This window comes from Hetaerina americana, unplaced genomic scaffold (assembly GCF_022747635.1).
Source record: "Hetaerina americana unplaced genomic scaffold, ioHetAmer1.1.p SCAF_3, whole genome shotgun sequence".
NCBI lineage: Eukaryota > Metazoa > Arthropoda > Insecta > Odonata > Calopterygidae > Hetaerina > Hetaerina americana.
In genome coordinates, this window is record NW_027286874.1 from 91,351,976 (window position 1) to 91,378,537 (window position 26,562).

Sequence of the window (26,562 nt, forward strand, 5' to 3'; positions counted from 1 at the left end):
TTTTAAAATCAATAATTTGGTTACATTTAATTTCAAAAGCATATTTGTAATCTGTGAATGTTTTATCTCTAAAAGAAATAACTGCGACCATAGCCAATTGAAGAAAAAAGCCTTCTTACCATTTTCTTCACTTTTGCTACCATTGTAGCCACAGCTTAGGTTTTAAAATCTTTACATAGATTTGCCAATTTCTTAAATAAACTGAGTGAAATGATGTGGGACACGTTTTAAATAGCAGTTGCAGAATTTTATGCCAAAGTTTAAACTTCAGTGTTCTAACTTTTTTGTGCTGATAGTAATTGTATATTTTTACTTATACTGGTTCTGTCATTGTGTTTGTGGCGTGAAATTGATGGATCTTAGCTGCTTTTGTAATTTTTTAATGAACATATGTAAATTCATGTTTATTGAAAGTTTATATTTAGAATTATAGAAACGGTAATTTCCAATTCTTCAATACAATGCCTTATCACCTCTTGACACTATACCAACATAAAATTCAAGTATGAAAACAAATATCGTTCATGATTACTCTTTTCAGGAACATCTGCTTGCTACCTCACTGGCTTGAAGTTTCCTAAGACACACTAAGAGCTACAGTCTGCATTCTGATTGGTCATGGGATGGAAACTGTTGGAATGTGGACTGTGAATAGAACATTCCCTACCCCAAAAATTGCCTGGGAAACTTCCATAAGAGATCCTATCGAGAAAATGTATAGCACAGAAATGTTAATGTGATTTGAACATCATGAAAAAATCACAATCTCCCAAATGATTCTCTCTTTGCTGGGCATTAGGCCTCTTAATTCATGTTGCAAGTTGTTGGAGTGTATTAATATTCTGCAACTCAGTTCACATTGATCATTTCTAATATTTCTTTGCAGCCACAAGAACTGTCAATGCTGAGAGTTCTACATTGCAAGAACTACCACATTTTTTTACTTTTTCATGCTCTTCCTCTAGTGTATGTGTTGACTACATGAGATATGTATTAACATATCTCATGTATCAACTGCATGGAATGTCAATGCAAGCAAATGATATTATTAACAATAACCCAAATTTATCAAGAATGTTGAGTTTCTTAAGTGAGTTTAGGAATTTATGTATTATACAGGAAGTTGAAATGAGTGCGTGAACAAAAATGAATAATGCAAATCAAACAGTACCTACTCATCAATCTACGTACAGTATGGTACCATTTGTGCTCCAGTGCATCACTATATAGTTATTTATGATAATTAAGATTTTATAATGTTCCCCATTGAATTTTAAAGAGTGTATCATACTATAACGTTCTACAGGGTGTTTCAAGAGGTGCTACAAATGTTTCTTTCATGTTTTTAGGTTTCAGATGAGAAGAATATTTTTACATAGGAGATGTTTAAGGTAGGAAATAGAAAGAACTTTGCTTGAATTTGTTTCCAATTTTAAGTTACAGCAAAATAAAACTTCAATTTTAAATATGAATGAAAATTTATCATTTACATGTAGTTAATCAGCCCCTAATCTTTTGATCACTATGAATAAACATACATGTCCGAAGAGTATTGAGAATTCAAAGCCCACTGTAGTCCTGCAAAATATGGGTTTATATTAGCTTGAAAGTGGTGTTATTTTTAAATATAGTATTTGATGTTGAATAAAGTTGCAGATAGTCACTTGGGTGTTTTGGGTTGCACAAGATGTGGCCTTACCTGCCTTTCCACGTGAAACTTCAAGAACATAAAATTCTTTCATTGCATTTTCTTTGTCCTTTCTTTCATCATTCTTATCACCCCCCCTCTTTTCTCTATTCCCTTCTCTTCCTTCCCACCTACCACTCCATTCCTCTATTGAGAAGTTGCATAGTAGTACAGTTGTGGGAAAATAAAATAGTTGCTGAGTGAAAAACATTTATGACTGTAATATCAACAAACAATCAGTGCTGAGGATACTATTTTCATGATACTCTGCCATGGTCAGCAATTTCAGTTTTAAGCAATAAAACAATTGCTTCATAGAACTGTAAAGGTAGTATGGCAATTATAAAACTTAAAGAATAAGATACACTTCATAGGAATGGTACTACTGTAACTGACAGCATTTTTCTTTCCACTCTTAAATTATCTACATATCTTGGCGTATTACTTCCGCATTGACCATGGTTGTAGATTATTCAATGCTTAATATATTCAGAAAACTGTAATAGCTAAACAAAATTGTTTCTCATATCACAAGTCTAATTTAACACTAAATTGGATGTTCAATGTTCAACTCAGATGCATACAGTGCCAAACTTATGAACTATTAAATGAACGAAAAACTCCAATAGCCGTACACAATTTACCTTTCTAAACAAAGTACAAATGAGATTAGTTGGCTAACGCCACAAGTCAGGAAGGGGTAAAAGGTAAAAAGGAAAGAGATAAGAAAGGTGCGTGTATTTCGGCCACAAAGTAGCCCTCTTCAGCATACTGAAGGGTAATCGTCACGACAACACAAGTCGAAGTGAGCCAACTAATCTCATCTGTACTTTGTTTAGAAAGGTAAAATTGTTTATGGCTATTGGAGTTTTTCATTCATTTAATACTACTAGCCGTAAGAGCTCAATTCTATCAATAAACTAATGAACGTTTTAATTCTACTGGCTTGTAAAACTGCATACAAATTTTAGTAGGTTATTGAATTAGTATTTCAAAACTTGTCAAAATGCACGCCGAAATCAATTTATCAAAATGAGTTTTAAATATCTAGGCACTTAACATTATATTTTGTTGTCAGGTGACGGATTTTCTGTGATTAGGTTTATATTATTACCAGATGTTTTAAGAACCTTAAAGTATGAAAGAAAGTGCCTATGCCCAGCTCCATATTGTCTCTGTAGTCACTTGCACAAGGTGAGCCAACTGTCTACTCAGGCTATGGAGCCAATATGTGACCAATGAGTTCTTAATCCATCAATGTTTTCAGTTAAGATCATTTCCAGATATCTGTTTTTAAAATTGTAGTACATTGGATTTCAATTAAGGTTATGAGGAAAACTGACATAACATCACCTTATATAATCTTGGATAGTGTCTCAGGCATCACTTCATGATAACATTTGATTTCATTTTAATAAATTAAAAAAGCAAGTCAGTTGTCACACTTAATTGTATAAAGATTGATTGGCTTTATTATTTAATTATAATGGTTATTTATTTATCTTTTCATCAGTTTATAATACCTTTCATAATACCCTGAATATGTGGACTTATGACTGGCCAGCGTGAAACAAGCTGCATACTGTGGGTAACAAAAAATAATTCAAAGCTCACCCATCCATGGGGAGATCAATGTTTCAACCTTTGGAAGTTTAGATGATAGTGATGCTTTATTATAATAAAAGGGGTTTTATCCACTGTCAGTGACCCAAAAAAGATATTTGACATAAGCACCACCAATCCAATGTAAGCAGGAGACTGCCTCATTATGGGGTTTGGGCATTTCAATCATTCAATGCTTGGCTTTTGGAGATGGAATAAAATGCCTTACACGGGGAAGGTATATGAGTCCACACACCACAGGGTGGTTTATATAATCACTTGATCTGAAAATTTTGATGTGGAGAGAGAAAATAGCAACTGTAAGTTCACGTCAAAGGAATATATTTCAGTTCCATGAATAAACTAAACCAAACACACATCCAGGTTGGCATTACATCAAGTAAATAAGGAATACATGAGACAAAATGGGAGACAAAGACATTTTTAATTAATACTGATAAAACCCTCCTTTTCTAGAGGAAGTTAATCTTTTATAACTCTTCCGTGATAATTCTTTTTGACCAGAGTTCAAGTCTAAAGTCCTTGAGTCTCGGGTGTTATGATAGCAGATGATGACGATCCAGCAAGCAATCCTTTGGCTGAAGAATTACCATCTTCATCCTCTTCTCCACCTTGAAAAAATACAAGGAAGAATTGATTTACTTCCTGCTCTTTTATAATTAAAGTTAATGTAATCAAGATCGAAAATATAAAGTTACCTGAATTCCCATGCATTTGGAAATTTAGCCAGGAGTGCTCCACCACAGCAAGGACACGCTCTTCATATTCCCTTTTGTGATCCTGATAAAGTTGGGCAGCCAAGGAATTGGCTGGTGAATTTGGGTTGGGCTCATCCAGGAGTGACTATATTTATAAATATTTGGGTTCCGAAAAAGAACAAAGTAATTAATCTTACATTGTTGGTAAGAATATGCCTACAAATTGTGTACTACATAATCTCACAGCCACCTCTCTTTTCATTACATTCCAATGGTTCAAACTGATACTCATCTCATTTTGAAAAGCCAATAATGGCCCTAATGGATTTTATCTCTTCCGTGTTCCATCCTCTGGCATTAGGAAAGCTAATGTGAATGTGGGCAATTCTACACAAGCAAAATTATCACCCTCACAACTTCTGTCTATGATAGACAACTATCTCTCTAAGAATACCTTTTTGTGATTACAATAATCAAAATATGAGTTATCTTTGTTTAAACCAATTAATAAAATATACATGTAATGATTCTCTCCTTTCACAAAGATTTGGTCAGATAGGTGGTACAATAATAAACTACACAATTACCAGCTCAATATGGATATTAATCCCAGTTTTAGCTTCAAAAGCTAAATTGTTTTTAGCTTAGAAAAACAATGAATTCAGTACACAGGCTTACTTTCACTCTCCATCAGGAAATCTGATTGTTTTTCAGAAAGAGGAAACCACAAATCAGATGACATACGGGAATATGTATAATAAGAATGGTTAATTTTTAGCCTGAATGGTCAATAATTGAAGTACTAATATTTGTATTCCGAAGTCAAAAGTCATATAGATAATAAAAGACTTGCGTTTTCAATTCATCCAAACGAGAAGGCATGAGAAAATAATGTAATTATGCTGAGATGTTAAAAATATTTAAGATAAGGGGGAAAATACTGTGTGGTGGAGAACATGGATGTGAGTGAAATGTTGAAAAGAAATATATACATACTAAACAACATGGGAGCACACACAAATAAGGCTAAACCCAAATAAAATGGATATGTCAAAGTAGAAGAAAAACAGTAGAGATGGAATATCCATGAAATGGATTGCATATAAGAATTATTCTTTTCTCATTGAGAATAGAAGTCTATTTTCATAATTTAAGAATTGATGCTTCCCTTGAAAGGGAACAGCGTGAATGGTACATATAAACATGATGAAGAAATACCAAGATGTAATATATGTCACACAATTTTCACTCAAATGGAATAATAATCTAAAACCTATGATGGTAATTTATTTACTGCATCTTTAAGGATTTATAAGGCTCAGGTCCACTAAAATGATGATAAAGGATGGTTGTCTGAAGAAGATGAATTTGAATTTAAAAGACGTCAGCAACATTCTAAAAACACTTACTGTTTTCATGTTTACAACTGCCATATTAGTCAAACATGGATTTTACAGGTTTTGTGGATAAAGAAATCTAGTAATAGATTTAGTAGGTCTAGAATCTCAGCAGACATTACATTCAGCAAAAGGTCCCAACGATGATGTACATAATTGCTTGCATAAATGCATGGCATCATGCAATGCATCTAGTCAGCTTACTATTTAACTTCTTCTATCTCTGCAGATCCTACTGCCGCAATGGGAAAACCCTTTCTCCTGTATAACTATGCATTTCCCTAGTCTACTTTGAACTTTATCTTCCATACCTCTCTATGGTTAATTTTATTGCTAATTATTTTGAGGTTTACTTTTTTGTCCCTATTTCCATGAAGGCTAATATGTAGATACTATCTCCATGAATTCATGAGCCACCTTTTATCATTTCATAAAATTTGTTTCAATTAAGTTTCAATAGTTTCGAATTAGCTTCTACAAGAAATTAAGAAAGTGACAAAATCCAGTGATAGGTTATTTAATAATTGTGAAATGTTCAAACTAGTTCAAATGAATCCCTCAGTACCACAGTTATTCAAGCCACTATTAATTCACAAAAATGGGATTCTGATCATGTTGATAGTATCAAATGTGGCAGCTCCCAACCACATGCTAGCAGAGAGACTTGATGAATTCTTCAGGCAGGTTTTCAAATTCTTCACGGAATATAGTGTAGTGAATTCTTTGAACCTTGTCAACAAACTAATGAAAAAGGTAAACCCGAAAAAGTGCATCCTCAAATCCTTCAATGCACGGAACCTTTTTACCAATGTGCCACCCATGGAAGCTGTGAACCTCACCGAGGACATCCTCCTCCGGAAATCCATCCCAGTGCCAGTTATTAGTGAACTCTGTTTATTACAAAAGACATGTGTTTCCCAAAATTATTTTATTTCCAACAGTATATATTTCCAATAACCCAATGGTTTAGCCATGGGCTCGCCCTTTTTCCCACTCCTAGTCAATATTTATATGGACCATTTTGAAAAAGTTTGTTCTCCTTAGCTCACCTTCTGATTAATAATGTATTTTATTGGTTACGATATGTGGATGATGTCTTCTGTGTGTGGACAGGTTCCATAAGGCAGCTAGAAAGGTTTCTCGCAAATTTAAATTCTCGCAACTCTAATATACAATTCACGTCTGAAAAAGAAGAAAAACGTTCCCAGAATTTCCTCAACCTATCCATTTCTAGAGGCAAAGATGAGTAACAGTAATCCATTTCTTGGAATGAAATGCATTCAGACTAATTAGTTAATTCCTCTTCAAGGCATTGCTTCACCTAAAAGCTTTTGGCATTTCATGCAATGATCCACCGATTAGCCTCTATTCCTATGCCAGTTTCAAATATCAATAAGGGACTTAATGTAATTAAAATGATGGCAGTTAACAATGGTTATACAGAAGACTTTTTAGTTCAGGATGTGCAAAATAATAAAGTGCAAACTCAAGTTACTCCCATTTGAATCTTGAAAGCTATTTCAGGGCAATAATAGTCCCAACTTTTAAATTCTGCTCTACAATTCAATCCAATGAGACTGACAATTTTTAAAAATGTAATATAGAAGTAATTCAGAAAACTGAGTATTTATAAAGAGCTTTCATGTGGAAAGAAATAAAAATACTATATAAAAATTTTTCCATTTTTTTCTTTCCACATATAAATGGAATTTTACAAAGTTAAGGCTTCTACAGTCAACTTACTCAAAAGAACTTAACCTTAAATGCGGTGAAATGCTTCTGTTTAAGCCCTTTATAATATGTATCATTTAAAAATTGGCAATTTTCCACAAAATAAAATTTAATTCACCCGGTTTAAATGTAACTACATCATTGTCAGGAAAATTGCCAATTTTTAATTAATCATAATATTCCGCCATATCACACCTGAAATGTCTCTTTTTATTCCTTTGCAATGTGTTATCGCTTTTGATTTTTCAACAGTTATGAAAAGCTATAAAATACATAATTCTAATTGTGGAAAAACTCAAAGTACCACAAGCATTGGTGAAAGGGTTAAAGATATATGCTTGTTTAATGTTTCAGAATGCATTAAATTCTATATTTGATATATATGAAACCAGTTACAATAGAACAAATCACATTTGAAAAATAACCAGAAAATATGAATATGGCTTTCTGCTAGTTAAAAAATCAATTTGATAGTCTTGAAGATCACATTCTGCCACATTATAAAAGATTTTCCACACATAGAAATGTTTTACTAACTCAAAAACATGAAAAGCTGTGGGAGAATGGACTTGTAAAGGGCAACCAGTCTTTAACCTTTGGTCTAACTGATTCTTTGATGTTTATTTGGAGATCTAAATCACTAGGTCAAACTCATTAAAAATTCCATATCAGCCTGTGTTTATTGGAACTTCCTAACAATACATAATTAAATATTAAAGAGAGCATCTCAGCCCTATTTTTTGCTTTTACAGGCGCATCATCTGAGAGTACCACCATTTTCTGGCATTGAGCTTTGAATACCACACTACCAAGTAAGATGGCCCAATAATAAAGGTATTCTAACAATATTTCTTGTATAAAGTTACACTTGTGTTGTTAATAATCTAATTACAGTAAACAAAGAGAGTTATCACAGCCCTTGATCAGCAATGCTATCCCAATTATTTTCTTAGGCACATTCTGACTTCAAGGTGTCTCTTTTTTACATGATCTGTGCTAGATTATTACGTCCCTAAGGCGAAGTGATGAACTACAATCCAGCAGAAAACAAAATAACTCAATACAAACGTGTATAGTCAGACTGTGTCAAGGTCAAACACACGATGCTTCTCCCCGACACTGGCCACAACAAGCCAATGGCAACATGCACAGCGACAAGCCTGCAACCCTGGCTCAAATGATCAAGACACAAAAGCACGAGCACACACAGACATGCAGGTGCACACACATCAGTGACGTCATTTTTTTTAAATTCAGCCCATAATGTCAGCTCAGAAATGCAAGCAAATTGACTTAATGCTGAAGGAGAAAAAGGAGATCATTGATGCTGCGATGAGGGAGCTGAATCAGTCCCAGTTGGCCCGGGAGATTAGCAAGAAATGGGGCATCGAAGTTAAGAGAACCACTGTGAAGGGCATTCTCAGCAAGAATGGTGCAATTGAGGCTGCAATCAAAGCTGGAGTTCCATCGAAGCGCATGAAGTTGACGCAGGTTCACAAACCAAAGCTTGATGATGGACTGATTTGGCTGAAGCAAGCAAGAGGACAGAATCTACCTGTCAGCGGTGATCTGATCAAGGAGAAGGTGATGAAACTGGCCGAGCTGATGCACACTCGGACTTCATGGTGAGCGACGGTTGGTTGGATAATTTCAAGAAGCGCCACAGCATCACATTCAAGACAGTGCAGGGCGATGCTGGAGTGGTGGATTTGCAATCCCTTCTTGAGTGGCAACAACAGGTTCTCCAGCCCTTACTCAGGCAGTTCTCCGCAGACAACGTCTTCAACCAGGACAAGACTGGACTCTTCTGGCAGCTGCTTCCGAACAAGACCATGGCTTTCAGGGGAGAGCAGTGTACAGGAGGAAAGAAAAGCAAGCGAAGGATCACTCTTCCGGGTTGGGGCAAAAATGAGCGGCAGTGAGAAGTTCCCTCTTCTGGTGACTGTCAATTCCAAGAGACCCCGTGCCTTCAAGAGCAAGGATATCCCGGTCGAGTACAAGGTGAACTCGAAGGTGTGGATGATGGTGGAGGTTTTCGAGGAGATATTGCATGCATGGGACGGACGACTCGGCCAGCAGGGATGCAGAGTGCTCATCTGTCTTGATAGCTTCTCTGGCCACCCTCCTGAGCTCCAGCTGAACAATATCCAACTGGTCTTCTGCCCACTCCACCAAACAGCCAATTTGCAACCAATGGATCAAGGAATCATAGTGCCTCAAGTGCCACTACAAGAAGCTCCTGCTATGTCAACGGCTTGAGGTCATTGACAAAGGAGGAGTTCAAGTTCATGTTGCTCGACGTTCTACATGTTGCCCGGCGTGTTTGGGAGCAGGCCGGCGATCAGGGATTGTTTCACGAAGGCCAAGTTCATTGAAGAGGAGGTCCAAACTGAAGCACAGGATGTGGAGCTGCTCTAGATCTGGGAAGCTCTGACTGATGAGGAAAAGATGCACGAGAATAGGGAGATTAAGCCATCTGAATTTCTCGAAGCTGACAAGCACCTCGCGAATGGTGGGTATTTCACGCTGGGGGAGATTGCGGAGGAGATGCTGTGCAGTGGGGAGCTGGTGGAAAGTGAAGATGACAAGATAACTGTCTAGGAGGAAATTGTTCCGTTCGAGGAAGCCCAGCGCACTTGGAGCACCGCCCGAAAGTTCATGCAACAGAGAAGCGAGAAACCCACTGTGATGCAATCGTACGATCAGCTAGACAATGAGATGCAGAAGAGAAGATGCACCAGCCGCCGATTCTGGAGAGCTTTGGACTGATGGGTAACTTGAGAAAATAAAGCAGTTTTTACAAACCCTCGATACTCTGCCACTCTTGCTCGGTCCCGACAGGTGGCATAGTAACGAGATTTGGCTGTATTATCCCATTTCAATGGTACCCTCCACTGAATAAAATATCAATTTAAATTGCTCTTTGCCATACATGGAAATACATCTCTGAAATTTACAGGATTTGCACATATATGCACTGTTTGTTCACTCCTCCCTCAAAGCTTTTTGAGAAAAATTGTCCACCACTGCCAGGAAGGTAATTTATCTCTTGTATTCATCTCCTCCATAAAAACTTGACCGATCTACTTCTGTGGTCACCACATGTGTTTACTAATAATTTTTGTGTGAACTGGTAAATTACACCAAGTACCTTGCTCTCGTTGCCTACTTTTTACACCATAGTAATTCAGAACAAGGGAAGAAGTTAGCAATAAGAATGTTTGTCAGGGTGATTATTTATGCCAGGGTAAACTTAAAAACTGAAGATTGACAATTATTAGCCAACAGGAATCTGATATGCAATGAATATACATATATTCATTTGGAGTGAATGCTAATATTCTTCTGGATGTAAAAATTACAAGTCATACTAATGAGATTAGAATAAAAATAAGCATCAATAAGAGTGAATTATTCACCTCAAGTGCATATCCTTCCTGTTAATCACCAATGATCGGGGATCTGTAAATCTCATCCATTAAATAATATTGATGAGAACATTAAACACAATTTGGATGAGTAAATTAACAACCTGCAAAGTCGAATGTCAAAGAAAGAGAAATTTTATTGATGTATGATGACATGAGATTGATTAACACTATATAAACAGCAGGCAGCCGTGAATAGATGTGATATATCAGGCAAGAAGTTACAATAAAGAAAGGAATGAGGCAGGGTTGCTCCTTATTGCCACTGACATTTAATGTATAAATTGTTAAGACAATTAAAATAGGAGGCATATGAATTCATGGAGGAAGGATAAGTATGCTGCAATTGGAAGACAGCATAGCTACACCTGCAGAAGAGAAAGAAGCTCAGACAAAACTACTTGCAACTATTAAGAAGAGGGTAAAAAACTATTTAAAGAAAACTAAGATTAAAATTCCTACAATGGCCTTCAGTCAAATTAGGGGAGAAAATATCTAAGTAAGATTAGGAAAATGCTGGAACAAGTGCTAGTTACTATTTAGCCAGGGGGGCAGTGATTGAAGAATCACGAGCAAGTACGCAGTAAATATAATAGGAATGACAAAGAAGACTTTACTTGTACACTAGAATATATAAGTAATAATGGCAAATAGTATTAGCATGGAGATAGGACACAATTCATTACAGTTCATACATGTATGTGAGATGTGGATGAGAAGGATGGCAAAGGGAAAGTTAGAGGAAATGGAAATAAGGCGAAGAGAGAATTTAATGGAGGAAACTCATAGGAAGAAGAGAAAAATTAAATGGACATGTCCTGAGATTGAGAGCTTATTTTAAGATAATAATTGAAGAAACATAGAGGAGAAGAATTTTAGAGGAAGGTCAAGGATAAACTATAAGAACAAAGTAATGAAAAATACTGGCGCAAGGAGCTAGAAGAGATAAGCAGAGAATCGGATAGTTTGAAGTGCTGCTACAAATCAACCCTTGGTTCCATACCCATGATAATGTTATTATACTCGTTTCAGCATAAAGATTGATAAAAATTTCATAGAACACACATTCCTTAAATAAACTCCTCAACCACATTCTCCTTTCCTTCTAAAGATACCTTAATATCCTCAAAAAATCCATAAAATAAAGACATTGTTTAGTGGAATCCTTTGAAAACTAGAACCTAAATAATAGAAATGATATGCTTACAAATACAAAGTGGGAAACTTACATGACATAGGCTCAGCTACTGGATGCCTACAAGAAATTGTCCTTTTTAAATTACTAGAAATACTCAATTTTCTTGATATAGAAGTTTTCTTATTATCCATTACTTGCATCAAATGAATACGTCTGTTGTTTATTTATTGAGCTAGTGTACCATTTATAGTAGGTTTTCGAAGAGCACAGAATAAAAGATACATTTTCCTTTGCTTCACTAAACCTGACACTACAATAAATCCTTTCACAATTCGACCTACTTAGTTCCTCCCTTACTTTCTTCCAACAATTCTTTGACCCAAAACACTTCAAAGATACATTAACTGTTCCACCTGCGGTTATTCATGATCTCTTCCGTTGCAAAAAAATAAGGGTAACTTATGTGATAAGTTTCACTCACCCTTCCTCTCTCGAAAACCTCAGTCTGTTTTCTTTGCATTAATAATGTGCTCCAAAACTTCACACTGCATGTATACTAATAAGTTTCAGCACATAAGAATGTCTGCAGAGGAATCAAAACTCTTATATTATTTTAATTGTTTCTCCAGGGCAGAGAATAGTGTTCTGGGTATCATCTGTGTGCATGTTGCACGAAGTTTTCTTGATTAAAAAAAGTTATTAGATGTACACTTAGTGCTTATTATAGGGCACCAAGTAGGCCCTTATTAAAAAAATTAAATATTACCTTTCTGCCTATGAATATATTTGCAATGTTTGTCTTCATAAAATATAGTATCAATCTCTTTTATGCTTAGAGTGAAATTCACTCAGATCCAACAAGAAATCATCAATGCATCCACACAAGTTATCATTATCAGCAATAACATATGAAAGCCCAATGGCAATGGGAGTCAGAATTTGGAACACATTACCACACTCATTGAAAACAACTGATTAATTATGTAATTTTCAAATGAAACTCATGAACCTCCTCCAAAGAGTGTTGTTATTCATTGAACAAATTTCTGAATGACAAACAGTTGTAGAGCATTATGTTTCTATTACATACTTTTATGCATGTTCTTTTTCTAAGCATGTTCATAGTGCTGATGTACTTATATTTTGCACTCTTCATTGTGTTTGACGACTCCTATACATTCGTGATATGCATGGTCAGTGGACAATAAAAGGAAAGGGAGGCAAAGGAATGGTAGATACTGGTTTTTATCTCAAGAGGAGAAAGAGATGATGGTAGATATAATTCTTGTGACAGAAGGAATAGATAGGACATTAATATGCCCATGTATCAACTAAGGTAAATAGTTGTACTACTTCACCTGTTTCAAGTATCTCACTTTTTTCCAATGCAAGGTAGGCAGTACTGTTTAGTTTCACCAGTTCATTAAAAGACAAATAAAAAATTAATTCAGCTGACGTCTCTCTCTTACTTGAACATTTTCATTCAATGATCCTTTATTCATCAATCCCAATCTTCAATCATGCGTGTAAAATTTTATGTAACAGCTTAGTATTGATTTTTTTCTTGTTGATCAGGAAAGTGATGTTAATAAGATGGGGATTCTCTTTTTTTGTGCTAGAGATTGGTGTTTGGAAGTTTCCTTTAAGTGTATTTTTTTCTGACTGATTTTATTTATTATCTTTTGTGATATTGATAGGATTTGAGATGTCATGTTATTTTTCCAAGGCAAGTTTTATTGTAATACTTGGGACTTGTGGGCCACCTCACATTGTCTATCTGCACATGTGCATTTTGATAATGATAAAACAATATTTACTGTGATAACAGGGTTTTGGCTACATATTGGAGGATTTGAATGCATTAAGGTTGTTTCAAAGAATGAATGACAACCGATAGTAATACTCGTCATTAAACTTCCTTTGCCATCTAACTTTTTAATTTAAAGTCAAGGTCTTCACTTGACTGGAAAAGGTCATCTGAAATGAGGATTTCACTTCATCAGTTCCATTTACTGCATTTCAAATAATATCATCGTTTTCCTCCCTGTTATCCACATTGCTACATCGTTAATATCCAATCTTTTGCCCAAAAAACAAGAACAAAATGCAATAGACTTGTCATGAAATAAGGAGGGGAAGAACCTTCCTTGGCCATGGGTATGTTTCCTCATCCATCAAGAAATTAAGAGAGTTGTCGGTGCACGATAAATTGACAATGGTACAGAAAGAGAATGTTTTTGTACCTTCATTAAATGCTCAATTCTTCTGCAATCAAAATAACCAAAAAATCAATACTTTCTGAGAATTCGATGGAGGTGAACCTTCTTCCAATGACTGTGAATAAAATTACTAAATCAACAAAGAAATGGACATTGATTATGTGCAAGAGGAAACCATGCCAGAGGTATTATTGTCCATTAATTTGGAACAGTGCAATCCCATAGTGAAAGATATTTGTGCAAAGACTGAGTTGGACATTATTCACAATGTGATGAGAGAATTTTCGTATTTTCCCAGTGAAAGCATGGATGTGTATTAGATATGGAAAATTATGGTACATGTGATTTTAAAGAAATGATAGGCCTTATAAAGACTTCAGCATTACTTATAATAGGAAAATACTTTATCATAAATGGATCACCGAATATAAAATATTACTAATCTTGACTATCCCTTTTATGTGCCATCAGAAAACTTTCCATTCCTTTAACCATTCAATTATAACATTCGTCTTTAAATATCATTCAAATAATTCATCAAAATACAGTTCCTAGCAATAAAATTCTATCTAATAGGTTACCTCAAAGGTCTTAAGGATACTGAATTAAATATGAGCAATGCCAGGCCTGAAGGCTTCATCAACCTTAAGAGGATATATCAGTTCCCCATTACATATTTTCAATGGGTGCATGAACTAGTAAATAAATACACATACAACTGTATATTTCGCCTTGTGGAAAGAGACTGAACATTTGATGGTGGAATACAGGAATGTTTACATAAATAATTTATAACATTTAAATATTCTCCAAAGTTTTTTTAAAAATGTTATATTTATTTTATGTAATATATTAAATCATTGTAATTATTTAGATTTGTAAAATGTTTATATGATACAAATTCATATGCACTATGCAACCTATAAACACATGAGGGAATTACAAGAAAATGGAAAAGAACAAGGTTATTTGTGATGAAACATGTTGAGAGTTTTACTTAACTCTTAGAACTGTGAATACAAAAGTATTTTTCATGTAAATTCTAAGGTTAAATTGTAGTTAAAGAGACAGTAATAATACTTCATCTAATTGCATTTCTTACAATGAGTGCACAAAATTAACCAAACAATTGTGTTACCTGTAATTTCTAGGAAACCAAAAATAAATGTCTAGTATTTCAATAATTTTTAAAATAAATAAACAATAGTGCTTTATAGATAAATAATAAACTCCACACTTGAAAGAAAAATTCAACATGTTATCAATGACACACCTGCTAAAAAAATAAAGAAGAGCCTAGGTAAATAAATTTTTTTAGTCGTAGATACTGCAATTTGGAGAGGGAGCTTTACAAAGAATGAAATAAGAAACAAACAATAAATTTATGTATTTTTGATTTGCTTTTTTTCCAAGCGACACAAAACAATGCACAGCAGCTTATATTGGTATCTATATGAAAGCAATCTTGGCCTTCTTCACATCTACGTTGAATATTAATTTCCAAACTTATATCACCCACAATGGGAAAATTTTCCCTTTGTCTTATGAGTTCACATTTAAACCAGTACTAATGACTGCATTAAAACCATCTTCAAAATTTCCCACTCATGTGTTGCTACTCTTTGGAGTCACTTGTTAGAACCTGGTGACCCCTTCAAGTATTGCTTTCCATAGATGGCTCTCACACAAGTTCCTCCTCTCTTGATCCAGGATAGGTTTTGCCTTAACTTTTCTATATTATGGCATTTTTCAAGAGTTCTTTAGCCACAAGAGGCATTATTTCTTTTTCTAGGTGTTCCCCTATGACAGAGATAAAAAGCATTGCGAAACCCACAAAATATGGAAAAACTTAGACCGCAATTGATAATAGCTCATCTACCCCTTTCCCAATATACCAAATTGAATACCAGTCCACACTTTCCAACTCTGCCTCATGCACTGCATTTAGTCTGTGTCTTCCTATATGATTTAAGGGCATCCCTTTTTTAAGCCTTATTTCTCAAATGTCTGGCCTTAGCTTGCCCAGTTATATTAAAAGTCACCACAGTGTCATCCCTTACTATGCAAAGCACACATGCTTTGAATTCAAAATCTATTGTTGTCTTTCAGTGAACCAATTACAATATTTGAATTACTATGAATCATTGAAATAGCGTTTCAAACTCAATTTCTTGAAAATCCTCTGACCCTATGCTGTATCACATACCCTGCTGTTCCTATGCTTTCCATATTGTACTGGGCTTTCTAAGGTTAATTTAATATTCTCAGTCATACTGACTGCAAAAACCTCTATCACATTCAATATCCACATCCAACAATGACTTAGTTTGAAATCTTGTTTTTACGTGCTCATTTCCGTCCCCTGTCTCACATACCTGCACAGTATTGAATGCAGATACCAGACCAGAAACTTCTCATTTATATAAAAAAATCAATTCAAAGCCTTATTCTTACCTAGATATATACCTTTAATTTAACCAAGTTCGCAAGTTAACATGCCCATCTTCAAGATTACCTTGATGATATACGGCCTGCTTACTATCGTGTGTGACATTTCGAATCACAACCTAAAGAATTTTCTCACAACATCCTTCACTTCACTTGACACATAAGCACTTCCATCATTATTGGACAGCAAAACACCAAGTTGAGTTCATGGTACGTCCTAGGGTAAAGCCAAGCCCCTCTTGGTAACCACCCTTTCTCTCCCTTTCCACTCCCAACCAGCTCACTTCCCATACCACCCAGGGCTAGTCCACGAAGCTCTGCTCCACGCAAGCCTTGACCCGCTTCTCGTACTCACGCCGGTTCTCCTTGTACAGCTGCGCGGCCATAGAGTTGGCCGGGGAGTTGGGGTTCGGGTCACTCAACAGCGACTGAAATGACATTACCGCTTTGTGTGAGGGGTTCCATTATATTGCTTCATTTATAATATTAAATGAAAGATGAACACAAAATCCCACTAACCAGTCTCTAAAACAAATGTTGGACACTGTCAATGGATATGTTTAACATAAGTAGTTGCAGATTTATTGCATTGGTTTTGGTGGGAAAAGGCAAGGATTCATTCCTGGTTGAGTATTTTGAAATAGTACATTTTTTAGTAGAGTGATGTTGACAATAAGGATAATTTTTATCCACACAAATATAATCCTGAATTTATGACAACTGAATGAATAAACAAAGAAGTAAGTATAATCCTGCTATCTTCTAACTGTTACATACTAAATCCTTAAAAATACACTACTATTAGCTCCTATCAAAAAACAGATCTAATAAAAAATATTCTTGGAGCATTTCTTATTGTTGTCACCTAAAGAATTTTCTCCGTCTCTTTCTAACTATTTCATGGTCTTGGTTCCTATATTTGTGCATGGACTTCGCTTAAGAAATATATGAAAACAAGGATATGTAATTCCTGGATACATAAATTGGTTGATAAAATTAAACCTGTTAAACCAAAGGTATTAATCTCTATTGAACCTGATCGTAAATCTCCAGAAGGGCATGAGAGAATATGCTAATTGTGGCATATTAGGATTCCAGTACGAAAATGAGCCCTAGACACATCGGGAAATAAGCTTTCTAATGCAAATTTTAGGTTACATTTATGTGAAAAAATATACAAGCATTACTTTGGTTTTAAAATATCTAATCTTAAAAATGAGTTAATTACTAGTGTGCCAATACCTCAAGTGGAATCAACATCATTTGGTGTACTGCCATCTAATATCAATACCCACATAAGATACTAATGAATGAGATGAATGCACTGCAACCATTAATATAAAATTTAATGAAAGGCACATCAAATCTGACTGACATAATATATATACAGATATACATTACTACTTGTAAGTTATGTGTGTATATCTACTACAGATGTGGATGCAAATTTATGCACAGATAGAAAACAGTGCACACAAATGGCAGAAACATTTTAAAGGGCATATCTAGTGACCACAAGAACTAGAATAAAATAAAGCTCGTAACACTGATTGAAAGGGAGTGGTAGAATTTTTTCCACATTCTGCCTATAAAAGATTATAGGGTATATTTCATGCATACTGGTGGTATAATTTGAGTAAGATCCATCGGGAGGAATAAAGAAACAGTAAAGTTCTTTTCCCTTAAACTATTTCATATTTTACTGCTGCAGGGTATCAATTCAATCAGTAATTTCACATTAACAGTTTATGAAGAGAGAAAATCAACAACTTCAACGTTTTTTAGAGTTTTCTGCTGAGTTTCATGATATTATATCAACTTGTTTCACAAGATGATTCTAAAGGTATTGTAATGATAATTATTGGCAGATGAGTCACAAACAATTAATATGCTATTATTCCTCTACATAATTGTAGGAAATTGTTTTCTTTTACAAGGGTATTCTGAAAAGTTCTTGACCTTGACCATACATGGCATCACTACTTGCATTATTTTTTCTCATGTTGCCACAACTGTGAGTAAACACCACATGAAATTGCAAGCCATTTTATTCAGCAGTTTGCTACAGGAAGTCGTTTGAATCAGTTGTGGTGCATATGTTGATAGAAATGGAAAATATTAAGTATCATGCCATGATGAAATACTTCCCAAAAGAAGGTCAAACCAAAATCCATCAAGGATTCTATGTCTAGTAGAACTATTGCTCAATTTCCAACATAAAGAAATGGGCAGCTAAGTTTAAATGTGTCCGTGAAAGTCTCCAAGATGATTCACGTGAAGGAAGTCCTAAAACTACAAACTGGAAATCATCAAAAAAGTGCACAATATCAATTTAGAAGATCAGCATAAAAATGGGCATGGAATAGCTAATACTGTAAGGATATCAAAATAATGCATTGGTTACCTTTTACATGAGAAATTGCACATGACAATGCTTTGCACGACACTGCGTCACCAAGATAGCTGACACCCTACCCGGACCCAAGGATGGAATTTCACCGTTAATATCAGAAGGCGTGTACCAAGTGCCATGCTCCTGTGGCAAATGGTACATCGGTGAAACGTGCAGAGCGCTGAAAACACGCATGAGTGAACACCAGAGGGCAACCAAGGCCAAACAGTTTAGAGCATCGGCCATCGCTGAGCACGCCTGGAGTGAACCTGGACACTCTATTCTCTTCGACGACGCTAAAATAATAGCGAAAGAAGGAAAATACTTCCAGAGAATAATCAGAGAGGCCATTGAAATCGTTAAAAGGCCAGAAAATTTTAACAGAGAGGATGGATATCCACTCCACAGTGCGTGGAAACGAATAATTCCGCGCAAATATGAGGACGTTCCCTGATTGGCCAAGAAATTTCCCGGTATTGGCGCCGGATTTTTCCTATATAAGACGGGACAACAAGCTTCTTTTCATCCTTGACCTGAGGACGCCAGCAGGATAGCTGGCAAAACTGTTGTACATTTAAACGACATACGCGGACGCAGCCCGAAAAATGTGGAAATCACCTACTCATCGCCGCGGAAACCTTCGAACCAGTATTTCAATTAACCAGGTGACCAAAACAGACCATGATCAATTAGGACCCTAAGTATAAGCACACCATGAAGAATGGGGGGCTATGAGACAAGAGAGACTGGAGAGATCTCTCCCATTACTCCAGAAGAGAGGAGTACAGGATTTTACCATCAAGTAATACTGCAAAAGTGAACATCATAACATATGCAACAGAAAAACAATGCAGAGAGACAGAAATGGGAGAAAAATGGTAAAAATGGAAATTAATAGGGACATTATCTTGGCTATTGGGTGGGTACTGGATTGGATGGATATTGGTGGAAATGAAAAACTCAGCTAAAGAAAGGCCTGATTTCTTTCCCAGAAGTATCAACACAATTAGGTTTTCTTCTCAAAATTATGAGTTATGGTGATACCTATAACATAATATCATTAAATATTAACATTTATGAGAAATTAATTATTCAATAAAAGCTTTCCACTCATTTTACTTTTCATGCATATCATAAAAAGATTGTGTCTCTTAATTTGAAAATTTCCAATTTTAAATGTCAACAAACATTTAGGCTTAAAAACTCATAGTACAAGCAAAGCTTGCATGAGCAAAAATAAAATCCTTTTTTTGGATTCCCTTCTTTAAAAAAACTAAGATTTGGACTGCTTTCCAATTTGGTATTTGAGAACGAACATTTAACAAATATGTCATTAATCCTTTGAAACAACCCAAGGAAATGGACACATTCCTCTAAATGAATGTTATAAAATGATTCCGCCTGAAATTCCAGTTACTACTTATATTCAACGGCAGAAGTTATTTCTTCCTCATTATTGGTCATTACATATATCCACAGCATTTATCATTATCATATTTTTTTAGTTTCAAGTTAAATCACTTTTCTGCTAGGATGTGTAAATATAATTATTATTATATAATTGGAGACTTATCCTATTGCTATGATATAATTTATACATTAATACATAAAATGTCCATATGGTGTAATTGAACAGAGTTGATGCAGATGAACTCAAAATATCATATTATTCAATTTCACTTAATGAATTTTTTAATTGGACTCAGTTACATTAATAAGTGCACAATTTTTTCATATTAATATTAAATCCTATAATACATTTATACTTTATTCCAAAATCTCTCAGAGGAAAAGCACTTTTCCACAAAAAACTGAGGAGAAGTAGCAACTAAAATAGCAAGATTTGGCATTCTTAGTTGCTTCATAGTATTTTTAATCAACTTTTCTTATTAAAATAGAGTATCGGAATACAGGAGCATGCAAATGTAAGACCTGTGCATACCCAGTCGGAGAATTACTCATACATTTTCAGTCTGACTGTAAATTTGAGCACGGAGTTCTGCAGTAAAACTTAATTATTTTAACAAAAGAAACATATTAATTAAAACTGTAATTGGCACTAATTCTACAGCTGCTCATAAAGGTAAAAATTGCTTGGTTAATTTTGTCAAACGTTATAACTGTTAACACTAAAGGCATTAATGTACTTAATAAGAATAAAACTAGCAAATTTAATTTTTAATCCTAAAAGAAATGCACATCAGAGGGAGATTGATTTCATCATATCAATCATTTTACCAACACCTAATGCTGCTACTATTTCTATAACATAAGACAGAGATTAGATTTAAAGCTCCCCCCGTGAGATAAGCTATTGAGGTATCTACCAAATTATATAAAGCTACTTTTATAATGCATGTTTTTCCATGATTTATTTAAAAAATACAAGGTGCATATTTTACATTGTAACAAACATGGGGTTTCATCATGGAGAAGCAAATAATTACTATGCATTTTTGGCCAACTAATGTTTATAATAAAATTAGTTTATCTTGTAATGTTAAAAAAATAACTAAAGTTGTCATAAAAGTTATAAAATATAATCTAATTACTTCAATGTAGCTGAGTTAGAAATAAAACATACTCCTTAAACATATGAGTCATGATTACTGCCAGTCAAATGGAAGCCGAGGCATAGGGAATAGCTTCCAGGGGCAGAAAAGGAGGAATTGTAAGCTATATTAGTCCAATGAACACAATGAATGATGTCTGATGTTATACTCCTCTGATAGTTCTGGAAACATATACCTAGGAACAACCCCAAAGTGAAATATTGAAATGTAATGAAATAATTGACTTTGTAATTCCTCACACTTTTGTGTGGAATTACAAAGTCAACTATTTCATTACATTTCAATATGTTATGCAAATTCCATAAAGTTACGCCTGAGACAACAAGTTTTTTCCAAAGTGAGATTCTAAATAAACAACTGCACACACTCTTTCTCTATCACCCAATCGATTCTCTCACTGTTGTCTGATGCAATATGTGGATATCGTTTTCCTTGCTACCATACATTCTTTTAATAAAGCACTTAAATGATGCTTAAGCTATTTCAGTGAAATCAAAAGATAAAAAAGATGATATGGTGGAGTTACATCTGTCTGGAGACATGACCTGCATGTTTCGATGATTGATTTGGCAAATGGTATGAACAATGAAAGAATTTCTTTGAATATAATCTGATTGACGGAAAATATGGTCACAAATACAAATGATTAAATTGGGTGAAATTGTGCAAGCAGTAGGGTTAAAAATTATGCGTGGATTCTAATTAGAAAATTACATAATACAAGCTGTGGGGTAAACTTTTCACATATGCTATAAGGGCATTTTACAACAATTGGAGATTCAAAAAATTTTCAGGAACTTGCTATAAAATTCATCTAGCTACAAAAATTTTACATTGTCAAAAACATTTTCATACAATTTCAATATTTAACAAAATGTCAATATTTACATTAAGCAAGACTGAATAACTGAATGATGACAAACTTAAAACCTGTATTCTTACTGCCTACTAACTTAATAAAAGAAAATTTACTTACTAAGTGAAATGGATTCAAATCATGCATTGACATTAGAGAAATGATATAGCAACACGGTACTCATATATCTCACACTGAAAACATTTGCCGTGATTAACATTAGCCTTTGTAATATGTCTTTATAGTATTTTATACTACATTGTTATGACTGGCTTCAGGTAACAAAATTCTTTCAAAATGCAATGCGTTAGGTACTACATTAAGTTGCCATTTGCAACAAATCACAATTAATACAACTATGCAATTCAAGAGGCACACATGTAGTTATTTTCCAGGCCAGAGAATTTAATCTTTAAATATCTATACATAGGTATTTAATTATATCAAGGTATTTAACATTCTGCATTCATTTTTTGCAGTGAACATCTAATTGCAATTTTTCCCACAAATATTAATGCCAAGAATTATAATAAGGCATATGCATTAAACACCCCTTATTTCATTGCTCAAGATTGTCCTATATGTATAATGTACCCTAACTTTTAACATAAGTTTGCAGAAAACATGCATTTTATAGATAAAATAGATTCAAAATATTACTTTAAACATAATAACTTCATATTGTGATGTATATTTCGTGTAAAACTGTAGATCAACTCTAGAAGCCAATAAATGAAGTATTTTTCCATAAGTTACCGATATTCATTTTTGCATTGCATTCAACCATAATTGTTTGCATGCATTTTAGGATCAGTTGCCAAACACTATATATTCAGCTATCAGCATTTTATTTTCAACGTATACTGTGCTACTCCATTTAATATAAAGGAGATAAAATATGTAGATAAACTGAAATATTATCCTAAAAACTCAACTATTAATGAGTAAACCATATAACTCTATTTCAAGTGTCAATGAAAAACAAGTTGTGCACAGATTAGGGTAAAATTGTATGAGGAAAGAGTGAGATATCATAACCAATGCGGGTCTTTTTGTAAAAGGAAAAATATGGAAAAAATGAGCACAGATGACCTTGTGCATCTTTTCCCACAATTCTAAGAAACTACTGTAAATTTTCATGCTTTAAAGCTTTAAAATCACAAGGCATTAAGCATACCTATAGCAAAAGCAGCATCATATGTCAAAAACTTAGTATGCAGACTATCACTACAAATTCAGTTACTGATCGACATACATGAAAAAAGTGAAAAATAACACGAAGATATATACATAATATAAAAAATGATGGCTTTTGCAAAGCTATATTTGTTCCCAAAAGGTCTATCATTGTTGCAAAATATTAAAAACTAATAAAATAGAAAAAATGAATTGAGTTCAATGCGTAATTGAGGGTGGTATTGTAGTTAAATTTTATTCACAATAATTTGAAGAAACTTACAGAATCAGACCCATCTGTATGCCTATACAACTACCCCAGACCTTGCTGAGCTATTGATTTGTCAGTATAGCACACTTTTTAAAATTAAAATAACTATAGAAAAATCATTTCAGCAATAGACCAAGATAGTATTTTTCTTACCTGAATGGATGTGAGAATTGCAGAGACATCATAAGTAGGGCTCCACCGGTTTTGCAATATATCCAAGCAAATACCACCATCTGCATATACATTAGGGTGAAACATCTTAGAAACAAAACGTACCGTGGGTGGTTTATTAGGATATTCCTCTGTAAATTCTATAGTAAGCTTGAACGTTCCATCCTCAAATGGTGTGTCATGAGGCCTAAGACAAATTTAAAAAATTAGGTTAAGTTCTTGAATTTACCTTTCATAAGTGTATTCAACACACTGATATTAGCTCCAATAAAAAGGGAGATTATGGATACCTTGAATCATATTCATTATCTCAAGTAAAAGAATCACCAAATCATTACTGAGTCGAAACTTGATAGCAAGTTTGATGAATGAAAAATAGTAATTTATCGAAGGTAGAAAATATTTTAAATAATTTAAATTATTTACCGCACTCAAATTTTATAATCATTATAAGGGGTTTCTGGCACAGAAATAATTTTTAATGACCATTACCATCAAAGAAAACATTCGCCTGATAACCATTACGTAGAAATAATTAATGTGAAGGGATCGCACGGGAAAAACTCAGAAGGTCACGGATTTTTTAAAGCTTGATAGTCAGGTTAAAAATTGTTTCCATTGAAAGTTACCGCGTAAAAAGCACGAAAAAATTACGAAAATTTGCTCCCTTTGAGCACACCTAATGAATGCCTAAATGGGGTGAAAAAAGATTAGCGTGATCGGGTAGAATTTCGCTGGAGAAGTATAACAACTTCACTGCTCGTAGAACTTACCCAAATATCACAGCATTCCATATCATTATGTTGTTGTCCGTAGGAGCACCACTTACACCTGTCGGTGGATCTTCTTGAAGTCTATAAAAGAATAAAACAAAGAGCAACCAACAGTTAGTCGATAAAAATAACAAATGGATCTGAATTAAGATTAATCGAATGGCATGGTCCATTAAGCATTAATAATTTCAAAGAATATAGTTATTTTGTTTCCCATGTCGTAACTTGCGATCTAAAATAACAACTACTACCAAAGCACCCAGAAATTGCTGAATAACGGAGGGTGAATCATTATTTATTACATAGTACTTTATCATTTAATAAGCCTATACGTTTAAATGACAGAACTAGTACTCGATCAGACGTTTATGCACTTCGCAATCTAGAACGTACTATTTACTTTACCTTTTAAAATCTCGCATCAGTCGACGCCTGGAAAGAGTGGACATGTATAAGCTATTCTGGCTCTATATTTGGGGACTAGTTTTAAAACGACGCAAAATTTGGCTTGGTCCACTATTCCAAATCCCTATACTCTGCAGAATTTCATAATTTACCAAGGTTAGTTAATTCCAAAAATACGAATAAAATGTTCATCAACAAAAACAAAATATCTCTTTTGGCCATCATTCTCAAAAATATAAACATAGGAGCATCATATGGGCGGTGTACGGAAATTAATTTCCCCCGAAAATTTCGTAATGCATTCTTAATGCCACAAAAATATAAACACCTAATTCTATTAACAATATTTTAAGGGTAGATTTGCTGCATTATTGGATTAGCATTCGCATTGAATCAAACAGAAGTAGCTTGAACTTATCAACAGTAAAGAGTTGTTCTATTTAAAGATTTAGAACTCGATGGCTCAAGTGCGCGACCCTGGCACATGACGATGTGCAATCAACAACAATTGAACCTTCAACAATTACTGGCGCATTTCAAAGTAAATGAAAATTGATTTACGATAAAATAAATAAAACAAAAAGCTTTTCAATGCACAATCTCACATAACTGAGTAAGCAATTTACAAATGAATATGTCAACTCATCAACTCCTTTAGTCATAACGCAAAGCGCCATTGGAACAAAATTGAAGAATTAAGGGCAAAACTGCAAATAAAATTCCCTCTCAAAATAATATTCCATCATGCCATTCGGATTTAAGTTAATGCCATCTTGTTCAATTCAAGGCGAAACTGAAGTACAGCCAACTCCTTCATATCGATACGTTTAGTGTTCTCTTATTTGTGTCAAGGTTTGTAGCACCAATCACATCAGTTGCCATACGGCCTCGAAGTGCAGTATTATAAGTATCAATTGCAAAAAGAAAATTCACTTTTAATCTAAACTGAAACGATAACAACATTAATAGTTAATCGAGTCGATGGATTCTTACCTTTTAAAATCTCGCATGAGACGTCGTCTTGCTGGTGTTGACATGTTAACGATAGCCTTAGGTATATGGATGTAAGAGCCCCAACTGATTTAACTGCAACACGAATAACACAGTAAAAAACAATTACTTATTGATTACAACGCATCTGTTAATTATATCAAAATCTACGTCACGGATGGATTGTAAGACTACAGAAGGACAAAGGAGACGAGACTTCCTTGCTTTCTCCAGATCGGAACGCAACCCAGTGGAAGTTAATGAGAATCAGATAAACGCTACACTTTTGTTACGCGGTCGATTTGTAATTCTCCAAATGGCGACAATATATCGATTAGCACGTTTGATAAGACATCATGAGGACAATTCTGAGAATTATCACCAAGCAGATAATTTTGCTTTCCAAGCGACTCCGTGAGTGTCGAATTTTCCTATTCTGGGGTATAATGTCGACTGCCCTCGCCAAAAAGTGTCGCCTAATATTACGACCGCCTGCCCTGATAAACTGTTGGATAAGGTGTCGACTCATATGCACCATTAATGCTGCTGCAAGGTATGATACATTTTTGTTGTTTGTTACGCTCAG

General features: G+C 34.5%; 1 protein-coding gene across 5 annotated transcripts; it reads right to left on the bottom strand.

Annotated features, from left to right (window-relative positions):
* Positions 1-3,606: 3,606 nt before the first annotated feature.
* Ubc6 (ubiquitin conjugating enzyme 6) lies at positions 3,607-26,212 on the bottom strand. 5 transcript variants are annotated; one of them, XM_071588546.1, is made up of 6 exons: positions 25,315-25,342; positions 24,987-25,013; positions 24,582-24,662; positions 23,791-23,995; positions 4,009-4,153; positions 3,607-3,921 (listed from the first exon to the last, which is right to left on the bottom strand). In XM_071588546.1, exons 2-6 carry the CDS (start codon positions 25,001-25,003, stop codon positions 3,824-3,826), a joined length of 546 nt encoding a protein of 181 aa, XP_071444647.1. In that variant the 5' UTR covers positions 25,004-25,013; positions 25,315-25,342; the 3' UTR covers positions 3,607-3,823. The 5 variants fall into 5 exon arrangements, with proteins under 5 accessions (XP_071444647.1, XP_071444645.1, XP_071444644.1 ...); XM_071588544.1 differs by lacking the exon at positions 25,315-25,342 and having other exon boundaries at positions 24,987-25,200; XM_071588543.1 differs by lacking the exons at positions 24,987-25,013; positions 25,315-25,342 and adding an exon at positions 25,980-26,212 and having other exon boundaries at positions 3,610-3,921.
* Positions 26,213-26,562: the final 350 nt, after the last annotated feature.